Here is an 18,519-nt window from a genome sequence, read left to right on the forward strand (position 1 = left end):
GATATGTTAAAAATGTATTATTTTTTAAAATGAATTGGCCTTTTATTTTTAAGATATGTTAATTATTTTTAATGTATTATATAATACATTTTGAATGTTCAGATAAACACATTGGGCTTATGTTAAGACTTAAGATATGTGGACCGCTAGTTCCCTGTTGGTTGATGCTATTTGTGATAAAGAAAAGTAAGGCTAATTTGTGTAAGAGTAAAAGATATGTTATAATTCGTAAATAATGTTATATAATATATTATTTATGTAAATTGCCTTTTCAATATGCAAGTGAAACGATTTTTAAAATATATAAAAGGGAAAAGGTACAAGTACCCCCCTAGACTATGACCGAAATCACAAAAAGACGTCTTAACCAAACTAAGGTCCTATTACCCTCTGAATCCATTTTTTATAATTTTGTACACCTTTTTGGCTTATGCGACATCCAAATATCTCCCACGCACCTCAATTGTGTGGAGTCACGGAGTGTGCCACGTAAGCCAAAAGGTGTATAAAATTACAAAAATATGAGTTCAGGGGGTAATAGGACCTTAGTTTAGTTAAGATGTGTCTCTGGAATTTCGGTCATAGTCTAAGGGGGTACTAGTGCCTTATCCCTATATGAAAAGACATTAAAAATAGGGATTTGTTTTTGTGAGAAGACAAGAATTTGATAGAGAACTCAGCTTGATTATGTTCACAAGCTATTGGGGTTTAAAGAGCTAAGTATACATGTCCTAAAAAGGAAAGGAAATCGATACCTAATCAATACAAATCAATATCAAATCAAGCTAGAGTAAATCTAGGAGTAGATCAAGCTACCTACTATATTTACACATATGCTATAAAAAATATTCCTAGGATTCTATCACTCCCCCTCAAGCTGGTGCATACAAATTATATGTACCAAGCTTGTTACATATATAACTTGTTTCGGGACCTGCTAGGGACTTGGTGAATATGTCGATAAACTGATCACTTGACTGCACGAACCTTGTGACTATGTCTCATGAAAGTACCTTTCCTCTAACAAATGAAAATCAATCTCTATATGTTTGGTCCTCTCGTGAAATACTGGATTCGATGAAATGTGAAGTGCAACTTGATTATCGCACACAATTTTCATTCCTTTAGTATCTCCAAATTTCAACTTCTTCAATACTTGCTTTATCCATATGAGTTCACATGTCACTGTCATAGCCTGATATTCTACTTTTGCACTAGATCTAGCAATCATATTTTTTTTCTTACTTTTCCAAGATACCAAATTTCCCCCCAACTAGAACACAATATCCAGAAGTGAATCATCTATCAGAAGGTGACCCTGCCTAATCTACATCTGAATATCCAATAATTTTCTCATGTCCTCGGTCTTCGTAAAGAAGTCCTTTCCCTGGAGCAGATTTTATATATCAAAGAATGCGAATAACTGCATTCTAATAACTATCACAAGGAGAATTCAAGAACTGACTTACAACACTAACCAGAAGGTAATATCAGGTCGAGTCACTGTGAGATATTGTAACTTTTCTACCATCCTTTTATATCTTCCTGGATCACTAAGATGCTTCCCCTAAGCTAGTAGGAGCTTAACATTTGAATCTATTGGAGAATCAATAGTCCTACAATCTGGCATCCCTGTCTCTTCAAGAATATCAAGTGCATACTTTCTTGTGAAATGGCAATTCTTGATTTGGATTGGGCAACCCCAATACCTAAGAAGTACCTCAATCGACCAAGATCCTTCGTCGAAAAGTGTTGGAAAATGTGATGTTTCAATTTGGTAATTCCCTCATCATCATTGTCTGCGATAACTATGTCATCAACATACATTACCAAATACATGCACAAACCTGAAGCAGAGTGACAATAGAACACAGAATGATCAGCTTCACTTTGCATCATGCCAAACTCATGAATAACCATGCTAAACTTTCCAAACCATGATCGGAAAGATTGCTCCAAGCCATAAAAATGCTAATCGTAGCACTATGTTATTAGACTCCCCCTGAGCAACAAAATCAGGTGGTTACTCCATATATATACCTTATTTTTTTAGATCTCCATGAAGAAAGACATTTTTAATATCCAATTAGTAGAGAGGCCAATGACGAACCACAACCATGGATAAAAGAGACGAACTGAAGCAATCTTGGCCACAGGAGAGAAAGTATCACCACAGTCAAGACCAAAAATCTGTGTATAACCCTTGGCCACTAGTCGAGCTTTAAGGTGATCAATCTGTCTATCGGGTCCAACCTTCACTGTATATACCCACCGACAAGCAACTGTATATTTATTTGGAGGTAAAGGAACAAACTCGTAAGTACCACTAGAGTGTAAGGCAGACACCTCTTCAATCATAGCTTGTTGCCAGTCTAGATGAGAAAGAGTCTCATGTGTAGTATTAGGAATAGACACAGATAATTGTGATGATACAAATACAGAATAGGCCGGTGACAAACAATGATAGCTCAAAAAGTATAGATAGGATGAGGGTTATGATTAGAGCGATTACCTTTTTGAGTGGCAATAGAAGGACTCTGTATAGACAAGTACTCATGAGCAGGCAAGGATTCTGGTGGAGGGCGTGAATCATTCGGGCGCATACGACAATGATAGGTTAATAGTGGTGGAGGTGCAGCCGAAGAAGATGGAGTCATAAGAGATGATGTGGAAGGATAAACTATGGCAGGATCTCCAAAAGATGGAACTGGTAAAACCTCAGAAATGTCTAATGTTCAACAAAAGAGGATAAAAAGTAGGTCTAACCTTAAAAAAAGTAGCATCAACTGATATAAGGTATCACTAGAGGTTAGGTAAGAAGCATCGATATCCCTTTTGTACCATAGAATAATTGAGAAAAACACATTTAAGAGCATGGAGAGCGAATTTGTCTTTCTCTAGAGTGAGTATATGGACAAAGCATGTGCTCTCAAAAACGCGTGGTGGAAAAGAGAATGAGATTGACTTAGAAAACAAAACGGTGTGTGGTACATAATTATGAATAGTAGAGAAAAGCAGACGGTTAATCAGATAACAAGAAGTGAGCATTGTGTCCGCTCAAAATCACAATGGAACATTTGCTTCTATGAGAAAACGGTGTGTAGTCTCAATAATATGCATATTTGTCCTCTTTACAATTCTATTTTACTGTGTAGTGTAAAGACAAGATGTTTGATGAAGAGTTCCATAGGAAGACATACATTGTTTAAATTGAGATGATAAATATTCATGTGCCTTATCATTACGAAAAATGTGAATAAAAACACCAAACTGGTGTTTTGTTTCAGCACAAAAAGTTTGAAATATGGAGAATAATTTAGAACGGTCTTTTATTAAGAGCATCCAAGTCCACCTTGAATAATCATCAATGAAAGTAACAAAATACTGAAAACCCAATATAGAATTGACTCTAGTAGGATCCCAAATATTGGAATGAACTAAATGAAAATGAGACTCTGCACGATTATTAGGACTACGTGGAAAAGTAGCTCGAGTGTGCTTCCCCAATTGATGTGACTCACAATATAACTTTGACAATTTGGACACGCTAGGTATCATTTTTTGAAGATTGGATAAACTAGGGTGTCCCAACTGTTTGTGGATTAAATATGAAGAGTTTGAGATTGAACAAACTATAGTGGATTTGTGAGAATTGAGATAATAAAGTCCATCCAACTCATACCCTTCGTCAATCATCGTTCCCGTACTGAGGTCTAACATGACAAAGAAGTCACTAAAAATAAGACGAAACAATTTAAAGTCTTAGCCAAATGACTTATTGAAAAGAGGCTAAAGGGACAAAAAAATATCATTTAGAGTCCTGGAAGAAAAGGGATCGGCTTGATCGACTCCGGTTGCCATGGTCTGAGAACCATTATCTGATGTAACAGTGGGAAAGGACTGAGAGTAAGTAATATTAGACAATAAAGATTAGTTACCAGAAATGTGGTCAGAAGCACCTAAGTCCATAACCCAAAGGCCAAGTGTGGTGGATTGTGAGATACAAGCAACATGATTACCAACTTGGGCAACGAAAGTTATTGATGAAGATGTTTGCTTACTCGCTTGATACTGAAGAAAGACATTGTATTCTACCTTAGACAAAGAGAACAATTGATTGGTGGGATTATCAGTGTATTCAGTTTGAGCAGCATGAGCATTATTTGGTTTACCATGTAGAGAGTAACACGCATCACGAGTATGACCCAATTTGTTACAATAACCACATTTTGGTCGTTGTTTCCCGTGACGGCCTCCATGTCAATTTCTGTTCCAAAATGCAGTCTAAGATGCTAGGGCAGAAGAATCTGCAGGTGGTATTGGATGACTAGACGACAACATAGGTGGTGTAACTAGTCGTAACAATCGAGCAAACATGTCATCCACAACATAAACAGTTTAGCTAGCCAAAATTTGATCTCTCACTGAATCAAAATCATATGAAAGTCTAGCAAGTGTAACAACTAGAAACATCTTCTGACGCTTCTCTAATTGTTTTTCAACACTTGGAGTAGTGGGCATTAACTCATTAAATTCTTCCATAACCGTCTGAACCTATCTAAGATAAGTTGACATACCCGAGTCCTATTTTTAAGGTTAGTCAACCGAGAAATCACATTATAAAAGCATGATATGTCAATTGTGTATAGCCCACGAGCCTTTTCCCAAACTAAAAAAGCAAGTTTGGAATGGTCAAAACAACGACATCAACTTTGAATCAATAGATTTTCATAACATACTGCACAATTGAGTATCAATCTTCTCCTATTCGTCCCTATCTTTTTCAATAATATTCTTAGATTATGTAACCAAGTTGTCACACCCCGAGCCTACACCCTGGACGCGACTGGCACTCGAAAACCATTATTGGCCCCAAGCGAACTCTTGGCTTGGCTTAACTCTTAGCGGAAGACTTACTCAACATATAAGAGAACTCAAAAGCAAACTTTACTCCAAGTCTTTAAAAGAAATAACTCATAATGTTTAAAAACATTCACAACCAAAATAGGCAACTCAAGTCTAAAACAAAACAACTAAAATGAACAAGACTCATAAATTACTGTTTGTCTATCTATCTATGAAGCCTCTAGTACTATGAGGGATTTCGGGACAAGATCTCTGATGAGTCTGAGATTTCGACTCATTTAGGGCTTTGTTTTTATAGTTTTATTATCCTCAATGCCTAGTTTATGCTTTAAACTGAAGTTAAACTGTTGATTTTTAACAATGAAGGCAAAGGAGACAGGCAAGGACATTACCAAGCAAAAAGGAACAAAAAAAGTGAAGAAGTTGAAGAAGGGAAACCTTGGTGATCACCAAGACCACTCGGTAAACCGCTGAGTGGCTCTTTAACTCGCCAAAAATTATAGCATGCCAGCCCTGGGGAACAAGCCAACTTGGTGATGGAAAGGGACAGTCGGCGAACCGCCGAATGGATCGGCGACAGCAATCCTGATCGCCTAAAATTGCAAAAATCCAATGGTGCTGAGGCAAGTCAAGAATACGATGAAGGGAGACACTTGGCGCATCGCTAACCAGCTTGACTAATATCGTTGATTTGTCCTCAAGCTGAAAATTTGGAAGAGTATAAATATGAAACTTTAAAAGATTTAAGGAGAGTTCTAATAGTCCAAAATTCTGAACGACTATTTTGAGTGTTTGAGAGCTTTTACCTTGAGTTGTTGATCCCAAAAACTTTTCTTAGAGTTTTGAGCAGAGATTTCAAGTGGGTTTTGAATTTTAGTTGATTTGAAGCATTGTAAAGACTTGGAATCCATTACCCAGCTCATGGACAACGTAGTTGGTAATAATTTCTTACTTTTTATAATGTATGGCTAAAACTCCCATTTTTGGAGGTGTGATTATGTGATTAATTGTCTCAATTAGCTTATGGGTATTAGTGATTACTGATTTGATTGTTGTTTTGAAGTGGGTTTGCTTGATAGCTGTGTAATAACTCATGAATTCTAGTTGCAAATGCAATTTTAACTTAGTATTCTAGGCTTTCTTGAGAGAGAGGTTCTAGAATTAAGGCTATCGATTGACGTTTGTAGTGATTGGGTTATTGTTGATTCAGCTCGAGAGAGAGAATTTGAATTCGATCCTACCAATCTATCTCGAGAGAGTGGATTAATTGAGGTTTTGGGTTGTTTCTATTGTTATGTTTGTCGAGGCTCGAGAGAACTCACTTGAATCGTAATAGTTGATCGAGAGATAGCTATTGCATCTATAGTCTAGCCTACCCACTAAGACTCAGTGAATTTCAGTAATTGGTAATCACCCGTATATCGAAATTGGCAATTAATCGATCACATCCCTAAGGATCTCTCTCTACTTGATTACTCCCCTATTTTCGTAGTTGTTGTAGTTGTTACTTGAAAAACTTAATCCCCCCATCTGACACTTGTTGTCAAACATTAAAACTTGCTTTACTTTGTTTTGATAATGTTTAATTCTACAACCGATTAGAACACACCATTTACTTCTTAATTAAATTCCATTCCGTATCACTCCATGTGGGATCGACCCCAAATCTTTGTTGGGTTTATACTAGATTACGGTCGCCTACACTTAGTATTGGATGAAATGTAGTTGAGCGTTATCAATCCTTGATCATCCTAACAAAACAGAAATACATGACAATAAATAAGGGATCCTTCGGAAGTAAGGAGGCTCACAAAACAACTCTGGAACTCGACTGGATCAACGAAGCGCTGGTTGATGATCCTGGTTATTTGTATCTGCATCATGAAAGATGCATGCCAAATGGTGTCAGTATATGAAATGTATGAGCATGCAAGGAGAAATCTAAAATAAGACATGAGCTTGAACTGGAACTGAAGAAACAACTTACCTCGTCTCAACTCAACTCAACCTCAATTCATTTCAGTATAAAAGCAATAACAATAATGTGATATAAAGAAGAGCTTTTAAAACAATAGTTAACAACTCAATGTATTAGAAAATACAATATAACTCAGTTTGTATGTAAAAATATAAAATAACTTTGTGGGAGATTCTCTAACCGACAACCATCACTATGTGCTATATGATGATACAACGTCTCTCCCACGCTATCAGAACTGTCCTATACTTTGTCGGGGTATAGGACTACTCACTAAGTGGATCCACTAAGCTATGCTTAAAAACAATAAGGAATCATCTAAAAAGTATGGTCATTTCTACCCACGTTGGCTACATGGTTTATAGGGGCTGTGAGTTGTTTATCAGTGATCAATACTACTCCCAAAATATAACTTAGCTCATATGTTTAAAAGCATTTCCTCATCCTCAACTTTGAGATTATTACTCAAAATATTTATCTTAAAAGAGATAGTACTCATAACTCATTTGGAAATCATAGTTTCCTCCTCATATTAAATGTAAAACATTTACTCTTGGGAATACTTAGTTCCCATATATTAATTTTGAAAAATGAAACTCAACTTTACTTATTCTCATACTCAAGTACTCAAGTCCTAAAAGAAGTTTTAAAAGATTGTAAAAGACTTCTCAAAATGACTTGAAAGAACTCTCAAGACTTTACTCTTAACTCTATCTTGAATTTGAAATATGAATTCAAGAATTATTCTTTGGGATGTAGGACCTCTCAATTTAGGAAGGTTAAGATAATTGAACATAAGAACAAGCGAAGACCCAAAATTAAAGAATACTGGCACGACGCGGAGATGGAATTAAATATTTGGTTGCGAATTAATTTTTGAGACAGAGGACTCTGTATCCTCTCCGTGATGCGGAGAAGGAGTGATCGATCGGGTACTGGAAATCTGAGAAGTTTCCGCGACGCGGACCTGGGGGCAATTATTTGTCCGATCTTTTTTTCCTCTCCCAAACTCAATTCAACTCATACCCACTGCAATTCTATGGTCAAAATTCACAAATTTTCATGACCCAGAACACTTTCAGCGAAACCCACACAAAGAATCATCAATCTACTCATCTCATTCGCAAACTCTTGCCTCAAGACCTCAAAACAACATTCTATTACCAATCAAATTCAAGAACTTCTCAAGAACTCAACAATTCAACATCAAGAATGAATTCGTAGGTAAAAAATTACATGATTGGCGTGAGGGCAAACAAACCCAGCACTATGAAAGCTTGCATACCTTGATTTGGCCAAAAAAATTCCCCGATTCGCAAGAAATCTTGATCATTTTTCCTTTTCTCCTATTTTCTCTTCTTGAACTCTCTTCTAAAAACCCTAAGCATAATTTAGGATTTGTAAAACTAACCCAAATCAGATTTGACCCCAAAATATTTACTAAAAATTGTTGCGCCCCATTTTTCTCAAAACGGGTTTTGGTGCATGACCTAACAACTCTTTTGGGCTTTTGGTGGATTGAAGAGTCGCCACCTAACGAATTAAGGCGGGTTAGGGCACCTATCTAACCTAACTAAGTCTAGCTAAGGTCAACGAACCAGAGATTGGGTAAGGGTTCAAATTACCTCGAGGGGAAGGTGTTAGGCATCCCTCGAGGTCCACAAATGTGGGTCCCGGTCGTATCTCATGCAATTTATGTGGGGGTTACAAGTAGCAATTAAAGTCACTTCATTTATTATTTATTGAATTAGCATGGTTACTAAGTGATAAATAACATTAAACAATTAAAGCCATTTTAATTATTTATTTAATTAATTAAGCATGCGAAAACTAGGTGATAACATGATATTATAAATATTACACAATAAATAAAGAGATGAGCGAGGGGATAGAAATTTGCACAATTAGATAGAATAAACACTTTTATTTTTTATTAAACTACCCCAAATAATTATAACAAGTAGAGGGAGAAAAGGAAAGGGAGACTCTGAAGGACTTTAGGATCAGCACTCGACTTTTTTTTTTATTTCGATCAATTTCTCATAGGGACAGACAAAACCAAGGTTTGTCATTTAGACCGAGTCGATGTCATCATCTCCATAGGGCCTAGATTACCCCTACCCCACCACCGCATGCTTTTCATCTCTAAAAGGTGTCTATCGTCCCCGCCATAGGGCCTATACTACCCCTACCCCACCACCGCATGTTTTTCGTCTCTAAAAGGTGTCTATCGTCCCCGCTTAAGGTCCAAGAGGCATTGGATTGCTACTAGGGTGGATTTAGACAAAGATAAAATCCTAATAGGCCCACCTACACACCAAGTCAAACAATTTAGACTAACATTTAGCACATAAAGTCTCAAATTGGCCTCTAAGTTTTAATTAACATGCTTGCGAACAACACATAATTAGTGAAGGTCTCATACTAGGTGTGTGCATACAAGAATAATAGTATTATAACAGGCAATACAACAACATGAATACTTAAAAGAGTGGCAGAAAGTTATTATAAGATGCAGATTTTAACAATTTATTGATCAAATTAATTAGAGTAGATTAGTTTAAAAATGGGAAACCTGTGGCAGAAACATTTAAAGCAGTAGCAGATTTTAAAAGACATGCATAAAATAATTATTAATTAATTTTAGGTGATTAGAAAGTAGATCACAAAATACAAGACATAAATATATTTTTTGTTTTGTTTTTATCTTATTTTATTTTTTTATTTTACAAAGCATGTAGCAAATCAGAATGATTTATTAGCATATTTTTTCAGTAGCAAATAGAGTAGAAATTAATTAGCTTAAGCCATATTCAATTCAGGAAGCAGATTTTTATTTTAAAACAAAAATTCACTCTTTTATTTATTAATGTGCTGATTAACTTCTCAAACTATTAATTATTTCCTATAGGCATGATTTCTAGATGTAAACGTGCTGAAAACAGTTAGATTCATAAATTGCTATTCTAGAGCATGCTGGAAATATTAATTAGATTTATTCTAGTTGGCAGAAAACATGTATAATTATTTTTTATTTCAGTTATTTAACATGCTGAAAAAATTGACCTATAATCCTATATACATGATTTCTATGTGATAGAAAGATTGAAAATTTTAGCTCCCATAAGCGTGATTTCTAAATTAGCACAAAAAAAGACTAATAACTCATATCAACCGATAAACAAAGATTGCGACAGTTTAGATTTTCTTCTTTTAGGTTTGTTAGCATGCGGGAAAGTTGCATATTAGAATTTATTATAACCCAATTGTTGGATTGACAAGCTGAAAATATTTCTATAGGACAGAAATTCTATGTAAGGATAAACTGAAATTTAAACCTATATGCATGATATCTACGCCTGGATCAATAAGAAAAATAAAAATTTATAGATATGTTATCTATGGCAGATTATAAAAAACTAACAAGTTATTAGCCAACTATTGATTTATTAAGATGGAAAAGTTCATAATTTATTAAACAACATAGAGCAGTAAGCATACATAATATTTTTATTTGTTACACTTAAAATGGTGAACATACTTGATGAATAAACCAAATTATAATAAAGTGAGCTAGTTAAACATATAATTGACTTTAGAGTAATTAGCCAAGAGGTGATTAAGAGCAGGTAGAATTTTTTTTTTTTTTTAAAGTTAGATCCACATGAAGAGGATTAGAACGCAATTATTCAAATCGTCACACAACTTAAGCACATGATTTCTAACGCTAGTACTTGGTGATAAAGTAACAAGTAGCATATAAACCCCCCTCCCCTTTAGACGATACCCCCAAATTATATCATATATGATAGAGAGAGTTAGAGTTATACAACAAAATTATTACAGAAAACATAATAGCAAATACAAATAATGGCTTGAAAATAAGTCTTGTCCCAATGACCCATCCCAGACAACTCCTTGAACTCCCTGAAACTAAATCCAACCTGCTAAACCAAAGTAGAAGAGTAGGTGGATAGATCATATAAAAAAATCACACTTGTACAACACATTAATTATAAAAATAGCTCCGGGAACACAAGCCAAAATCGAACACATTCAACAAACATAAGATATCACATAATAGAGGAAAAGAAAATTGACCCGCATACTTCCATTATCATTACAACTTACATAAATGTATGGATGCAAAATAGTATAAGTGCTATATAAGAATACTAACCAGTTAAGCAAACAAAAATATCAGCAATGAAGACCACTTAATTCAACTTTCGACCCGAACACAGCAAAAGCCAAGTAGAGGGGAACCTTTTTAGTTTATCGGAATCTTAATTCTTTTAAGTAGAGAGCAATATTTTTAAAGTATTCAAAAGTGAGCTATGTGAGAGCAATGTGTGAATGTCTAGAAGTGATTGTGAAAGTTAGAATGTGTAGGTGTCTATGGTGAGAAAAGAGTGAGAGGAAGTTTGATTTATATAGGGAGTAGGAGGACACATAATAAATGAAAAGAAATAAATTAAGGATCCATTAACAATTTCCTTATTAAGAAGGAAGACAAATTACTCATTATTTTATTTTATTTTACCAAATATACGAGCAAGTAAAAAAAATCTGCTAAAGTAAACAAATCAATTAACGCTAGTCAATCAAGCATTCAATCAAACCTTTTTACCAAATATGAAGCAAGTAAGAAAATCCGGTTAAAAGCTTAAAAAAGGTGTGAAAATGTTCACTAACATATATTTTCCTTGTTATTAAGGAAGCCAAAATCATATTTATATTTTAATTTATTATTTTACCAAATATAAAAGCAAAATCTTAAAACAAACAAGGAAAGAAATTTAAGACAATTGTAAATTGATACAATCCAGCAAGCAAACATAATTATTAAGAATAAAATAAATTACAGCCTAGAACAAATATTCACAGCCTAAAATAAGTTTCATCAGCAAATCAATCACAGCAAATTCTAAAGTTAATGATTTCAACTAATCAAATCGATTTGGCCTGTACTCAAATTAACAAAATAATAAGTTTAAAGATACCATAACTCTATAGGTTATACATGGAAGAGAAATCAATCAAGCATAATATACTAACAGATATAAGAATTAACACGAAGCAATTATATTGGACTTTACAATAACTGAACTCCAAAATCAAAGAACCAATTACCCAAAGCATTCCACGTCATAATTAAATCAAACAACAATTTATTCCAATTGTAATTTATAAAGATGCTAAGTCAATTAAAAAGTGGAACAAACAGGACAATTGTACACCAAAACATATATAATCATGAAATTCACGAACAACAATAGCATCTTAAAATGGAACAATCTCACACGATAGAAAAATGAATAATAATAAAAAAAAAAAGCCAAGGGTAGTTAAGCAGAAAAGAAAGAACCTGGACGGTAGATCCGTCTTTGATAGACTCAGAACCTCTAAAAAAAGGTCCGTCGGAACTCGATGTTGTTGCTAAGTGGCGTCGCCGGCTGCTGGTTGCTGCTTGCGCTGGCTCGCCTATCTGCTGGACAGAGCAGCGCTTGGTTGAGCTGCCAGTGGTGCTGGCTCTCGCACCTCTTCGTCTGGTTGCTGGTTCTCGCCGGCGCTGCTGTTACTGGTGGTTTCACCTGGCTGCTGTTGTTGGTGGTCTCTCCTGGTTGCTGGCTGTTACTGGCGCTGCTGGTCGCCGACTGGAGCTGTTGCTGGTGTCGCCGACTGGAGCTGCTGCTGCTGCTCGCTGGCCGGAGCAGTTGTTGCTTCAGGCGACTGTCCTCGCCGGTGGTGCTCGCCTCTTGGAGCTGCTGGCCGGACAGCAGCTTTGCTGCTTGCTTCCTTCGCTAAAGGAGAGGGAGGTGGTGGACGAAGAGAGGTGGGGGAGAAGGGAGGTGGCGTCGGAGATGGTGACGGCCGCCCGGTTTCTCTATCTCGCCGGCGTCGACAAAGAAAGGGGAGATGAGGGCTGTTGCTGCAGATTGGAGGAGAGGAGAAGAAAAGTGAATTAGGTTAAAGTTGGGTCTTCTTTGCATAGTTTAAAAGGAAGGAAAAAATTGATTGAATATGGACCGTTAGATTATTCTAGATGAGCGGCTAGGATTTAACTTAAAAGATGGACGGATGAGATGGGAGTTGTAATGGATTTAGAATGGTCAAAATTGCAATAAAATTAGGCTAGAATTGCAATAAAATGATGGCTATAATTGAAATACAAATTGGATTGAATAGGCCAGAATTGAAATGAATTAGAAGAAAATGGGCTACAAATTAAATGATTTAGAGGAAATTTAAAGGAATGTTATCCAACTAAAATACTATAATAAAAAAATTACTTAAATTTTAAAACATTTGAATTATTTCGAGTTATACATGCATACTAAATATATAATTTTTTAGACAAAATCGATTAAAAATTTAAACTCGACATATAAAAAAATGTATTTAATCGAATAGCATTTCCCAAAATTACTAAAGGTCGGTCAAAATTGGGTGTCAACAAAAATGTTTTAAGCTGATGGGATAAGGAAAAGACCAAAATACCCCTCACTAATTTGGGTAACTTTCCTTAACTGGACAGACTGACTTCAAACGGGCATACCTCCCTCATCCGAACTCAAAACTTAGCAAACTTTATGGCGTTGATATCTTAAGGGGCACCTAAATCATCTTGTACTGAAAGTTATGGTCGTTTGAAGTTGACCCAAAAACTCATAACTTAGCATAACTTTGCAAAATTTTCAATCTATCTATTTCCAATTTAGCACTTTTTAAATTTAGCTCTTCCTAAGGCGGGATGTTACACAAGTGATCCCGAAGACCTTGTCCCTTGCACCATAATTGAACAGAGGAAGACCAAGATAAATAGTTTGCACTACATGTCAAAGGTTTTGTGGTGATGCCATGGTTTGGATTGGAGGAACTCACAAATTTAGTGCTAAACACATCGGATTCGAGAGACATGAAAAATAAATCTATTAGTGTTCAAAAATAAAGTAAATTATGGGGGGAAAACTTGAAAAAAAGATCTGAAAAATTGCTTGTTGTCTTGCCGGAGAAAGTTACTAGAAAAAAAAACTTGCCAGAAAAGTGACTGAAAAACACCACAAGCTTCCAGGATTCCGATCGTAATGGTGATACTGGTATATGCACAATACCCCTGGAGAGTGTCCGAGTCACAAAACAATGGAGGTTTTGCTGGATAAAGTTCTCAGCAATTTTGTTCTCTTATTATTCTTATTTTCTCACTAAAGAAAGCTCTAATATAATGTGAGAAGACAAAAGTTTGAGAGAGAAATCAACTTGATTATTTCCACAAGCTATTGGGAGTTTAAATAGCTAAGTATACATGTCATAAAAAAGGAAAGAAAATCAATGCCTAATCAATACAAATCAATATCAAATCAAGCTAGAGTAAATCTAGCAGTAAATCAAGCTACCTACTATATTTACACATATGCTATAGAATATTCCTAGGATTCTAACAGTTTTATATATATATAAGCAATAAAGTAATTAATTTATAACAAATATATTCATGTTTTTATTTACATAAAAAAAAGCTCAAACGTCATAGAAAGTATACACTGACTATATACTAGCGAGTTGAATATTGAAGTACGAACCGTAAATGAAGCTCATGGAATCAAACTTTTGAAAACAATTTTTTTTGTATGATTCGTACAGACCCAATTACAGGTCGTAAATCCATTTATGGGCGATAAATTTGACCCGTAGAATGAAGTTCTAAAACTTGTTTTTGGGTCTGATTTTCACAGATTCAACCACGGTTTGTAATTTAAACTATGGGTCATAATTTAGGATCATAGAATGAACTTATGTAACATCATGTAAGTTGAAATGACTATGAAGAAGCTGAAAATTTGAAATAGTCATTTTTGGAAAGAATTCAAAATCTGGAAATTTGGTTAAGTATGGAAAAAAAATGAGTTTTTGGTTAACTTTGAACAGTCATAACTCCTATATCAGGATGAGTTAGGTGTAATTACAGATATGTTTGGAAAGCCCTTGGAACGATCTTTCCAAGGCCCTCGAGTTTGCTCGATTCCGAGTTCGTATGAGTGAGTTATGCTCTTTGGAAGTTGGGTTGTTGGCACAGGGCAGTTTAGTCCGAATTTGTAAGGGTAGTTTGGTCTTTTCCCTAACCATTTGTTTTGGTTATATTAAGGTTTTAGACTGATTTTAAATCAGTTTTTCCTTTTTAAAGTGAGAGTTAGGGCTTTTGAGAGAATAGAGAAAGAAGAAGAGAAAGAGAAGAACAAGCAAGGGTCGTCAAGATCGTCGTGGATTTCGTCGGGGGTGATCCCTATTAAGGTATGTGAGATCATAGTGTTGGGTTGGTTCTTTCCCCCACACGCCAAACTCGTTTTAATTTCGAGGAAGTTTGTGGTTGTGTTTGTTGAAGTTTGTGGTTGTGTTTGTTGAAGTTGTGGTTGCGTTGTTGAAGTTTCTTGTTGGTTTGGTGCATGTTTCCGGTTGTGATTTCTAGTTGAATCTATTTTATATTAAGGGGTTTTATGATTCTAAGTGTTTGGGGCTGGAACCTTTGAAGTTAAGAAGGTTTAGAGTTGGGAAAACAAAGGAGAAAAGTCAGATTTTCGGGGAAAAAGGCTAGGGCGTCGTGCCAGCCAGCGCGCCCCAAAAGAGTCTCTGAACTTCCACCCTTGGGGGGGCGCGCCATGCAGAGCGCCCCACCAGGCCCTCTGAAGTTTGAGGGCTGGCGTCCCGCGCCTCTCAGAGCGCCAAGGACGCCAGTTCTCCCCATTCCTTCCCCACATTTTTCATGCATGTTCCTTGGTAATGTACATATATTTTATAGTTGTTTCCAACACGCTAAGGTACATCTAAACATCAAGAACTCATCCATAAACATGAGATCATTACCCTTGAATTCATAATCCAATTTGAGGAAAGTTAGGATCAAAGTCAAGTGAAGTTAGAAGTCAAGTCTAGAGGTTAAGAAGCAAGTCAAAGCAAGTCTTTAAAGTTTTTTTTCAAGAGTCTTTATTGAATGTTTTAACTTCATTTTAAGGCTCAAGTTTCAAGTTAAGTAAAGAGTATAGAGTTTCAAGTTAAGCCAAGAGTATAGAGCTGAGTTCATTTCTCAAAAGTTATTAGGGAACTAAGTATTCCCAAAGAAGTTTATAAATGTTTTACATTTGAGTAAGAAATGAACTATGTTTTCCAAGAGAGCCTTTGGGCTAAGCTTTGAGCAATTATCTCAAACTAAAGAAAGATGTGTTTAAAACACTTATGAGCCAAAGTATTTTTGGGAGGACGCGAGTTCATATTAACTCAACTCTCCATAGGAACCATGTAGCCAACATGGGACTTAACGGGTCATTCTTTTTAGATGATCACGTAAGTTAAGCTAGTGGACCCACTAAGTTAAAGTAAGGTCCTATATCACGGCAAGGTATAGGATGGTCCTTGGGCAACGTGAGGTAAAACTTTGTATCATCACTAGGGTTCATAGTGGTGGTTGTCAGTTAAAGAATCTCCCACTAAAGTTATATTACTTTTATATAAGTAAAGTTGAGTTTGTTATTGCTTTAATCATTAACAAACTAAGTTGTTTACACTGTTTTACAAGCTTTATATATGTATTGTATGTGTCTTATTGCTTTACATTTGAGTTCAGTTATTCATGAGTTGAACAGAGCCAAGGTAAGTGTTCCGTTGTACTCCTTTCAAGCTTAAGTTGTGGTTTAGCTTTCCAACTCGCATACTCGTACATTCAATGTACTGATGCCAGTTGGCCTGCATCTTATTATGATGTAGACACAGGTACCCAGGATCAGCATCTAGCACGTCGTTGATCCAGCTGAGCACTCCCGAGTCAGTAGTGAGCCTCTTTGCATTCCGGAGGACTCGATTATTTTGTTTTCTTAGTTTTGTTTTATTAGGATGTTGCGGGGTCTGTCCCAACATCCATCTCAATGTTATAGAGGCTTCATAGACAGTCAGTCAGTTAGTATTGAGTCTCTCATATATGTATTTATATAATATTCTATTTTGAGACTTGAGTTGCCTTTTTGGCTAGATTTTATCAGTTGAGTTGTTTTATGATCTTTCATTGCATGGAGTTATTATGTTGAGTTAAGTAAGCTAGGCTAAGGGTTCGCTTGGGGGCCAGCAATGGTCTTCGAGTGCGGCCACGTCCAGGGTGTAGGCTCGGGGCGTGACAACTTATGACACTCCAACTTCGTCCTGGATTCCACGAGTAGTAGATTCAACTACAAGTCGTAGTTAGGCATTATGGAAGACTTTCGACAACTGTACTGACGTCATTCAGTGCTGCATCTTTTAATGATGCAGATACATGTACTTAAGATCGACATCATTTGCTTCGTTGAGATCCTCTCCATCAGATTTTTATGAGACACCCTTGCTTTTAGAGGGCTCCAGTTCAGTTATGTATTTCATTATTTAGTAGACATTCTAATTTATTATTTAGGTAGTCGCGAGTCTTGTTCCATCACTTATCTCTTAGTTCAGTAGAGGCTTCATAGACAAGTTAGTGAGTCGATTTAGTCTTGATATTTAGATAATTTAAACATTATTATTATGATTAATAATTATATTTTAAACTTTTCATATAGCATGTTCAGAGCTGTGAATATTTATCACTTTTAAAAATTTTGCATAAGTGTTTAGCCTTTCGATCAGTAGTAAGCCAGGTCAAGAATTTGCTTGGGACCAGTAATGATTTTTGAGTGTCGCCCATGCGTAGGGTATAAGCTCGGTACATGGCACACATGCTTAAATATAAGAAAACGCTTTCATGTTGTTAAAGGGTTAAGAAGAAGACAAGCTTAATTGTCACCGTCGTTGCTCGCTTCGTCTTCGACTTTGAATAATTGATTGAGAGCTAATCATTTTGGACAAAATTAATTTTACCTTAATTATTTAATCAAAAAAATCCAACTCAAAATGTTCCATCATGTGTAACGCAATATGGTGAAGTGCGGATCGCACACTAAAGAGACACATCTTTTGGTGCATTGATTTGAGTGTGTGGTAGAAGTGAAAACCACACTCGGATATGTGCGGACCACACATGAACCACATAACCCAACCAATGAAGTTTTTAACATTCTGATTTTGAAGTGCTATTCATGTGCAGACCGCACTTACCATATGCGAACCACAAATGCCCACTGCTTCTAAATTAGTGTATTTTTTTTATACATTTGCTTTTTTTCTGAAGAAGTTTTGTTGGCTATAAATACACGATTCTTCCTAAGATATCAAGTATGAATTTTCTAAAAAACTCAAGTGTAATTTGTCGCTGTTGAATAAGTTTGAAGTTCAATGAAATTTGAGAAACCTCTACTCTATTGAAGTAAATTGTTCTATACTAAGAAGATGTATTTCATCATCTCTGATATTTGAGGGGAATTATTTCCTTAAATATCCATTGTGTATTCAGTATACTTGATTTTTCATCTTTCATCTTATTTTACTATAATTATTTCTTTAATAATATTTACTACTCATATATTAATTAAATACAAACTTAGCGCAAATAACAGTATTTACATATCAAAAATAAAAAAAATATGCAAGAAATCTACATAACTTTTATCAAAAATATTTTTCTCTTTTCACCAAACACATCATTTTTTAATTTAGCTTCTACTATTATATATAAATTGACATAATACATAAATATGCTATTTAACTTAATTTGAATT

General features: G+C 35.5%; 1 protein-coding gene across 1 annotated transcript in view; it reads right to left on the reverse strand.

Annotated features, from left to right (window-relative positions):
- The window catches only part of LOC125861575 (valine--tRNA ligase, chloroplastic/mitochondrial 2), a 46,252-nt gene extending 43,595 nt beyond the window's left edge, over nucleotides 1-2,657 (reverse strand). The window contains exons 1-3 of the mRNA XM_049541438.1: nucleotides 2,513-2,657; nucleotides 2,133-2,372; nucleotides 1,662-1,847 (exon numbers count right to left, since the gene is read on the reverse strand). Of these exons, the coding sequence (XP_049397395.1) occupies nucleotides 1,662-1,847; nucleotides 2,133-2,372; nucleotides 2,513-2,657 (571 nt within the window). The remainder of the gene's footprint in view (nucleotides 1-1,661; nucleotides 1,848-2,132; nucleotides 2,373-2,512) is intronic.
- Nucleotides 2,658-18,519: the final 15,862 nt, after the last annotated feature.

This window comes from Solanum stenotomum, chromosome 4, assembly GCF_019186545.1.
Source record: "Solanum stenotomum isolate F172 chromosome 4, ASM1918654v1, whole genome shotgun sequence".
NCBI classification, from domain to species: Eukaryota; Viridiplantae; Streptophyta; class Magnoliopsida; order Solanales; family Solanaceae; genus Solanum; species Solanum stenotomum.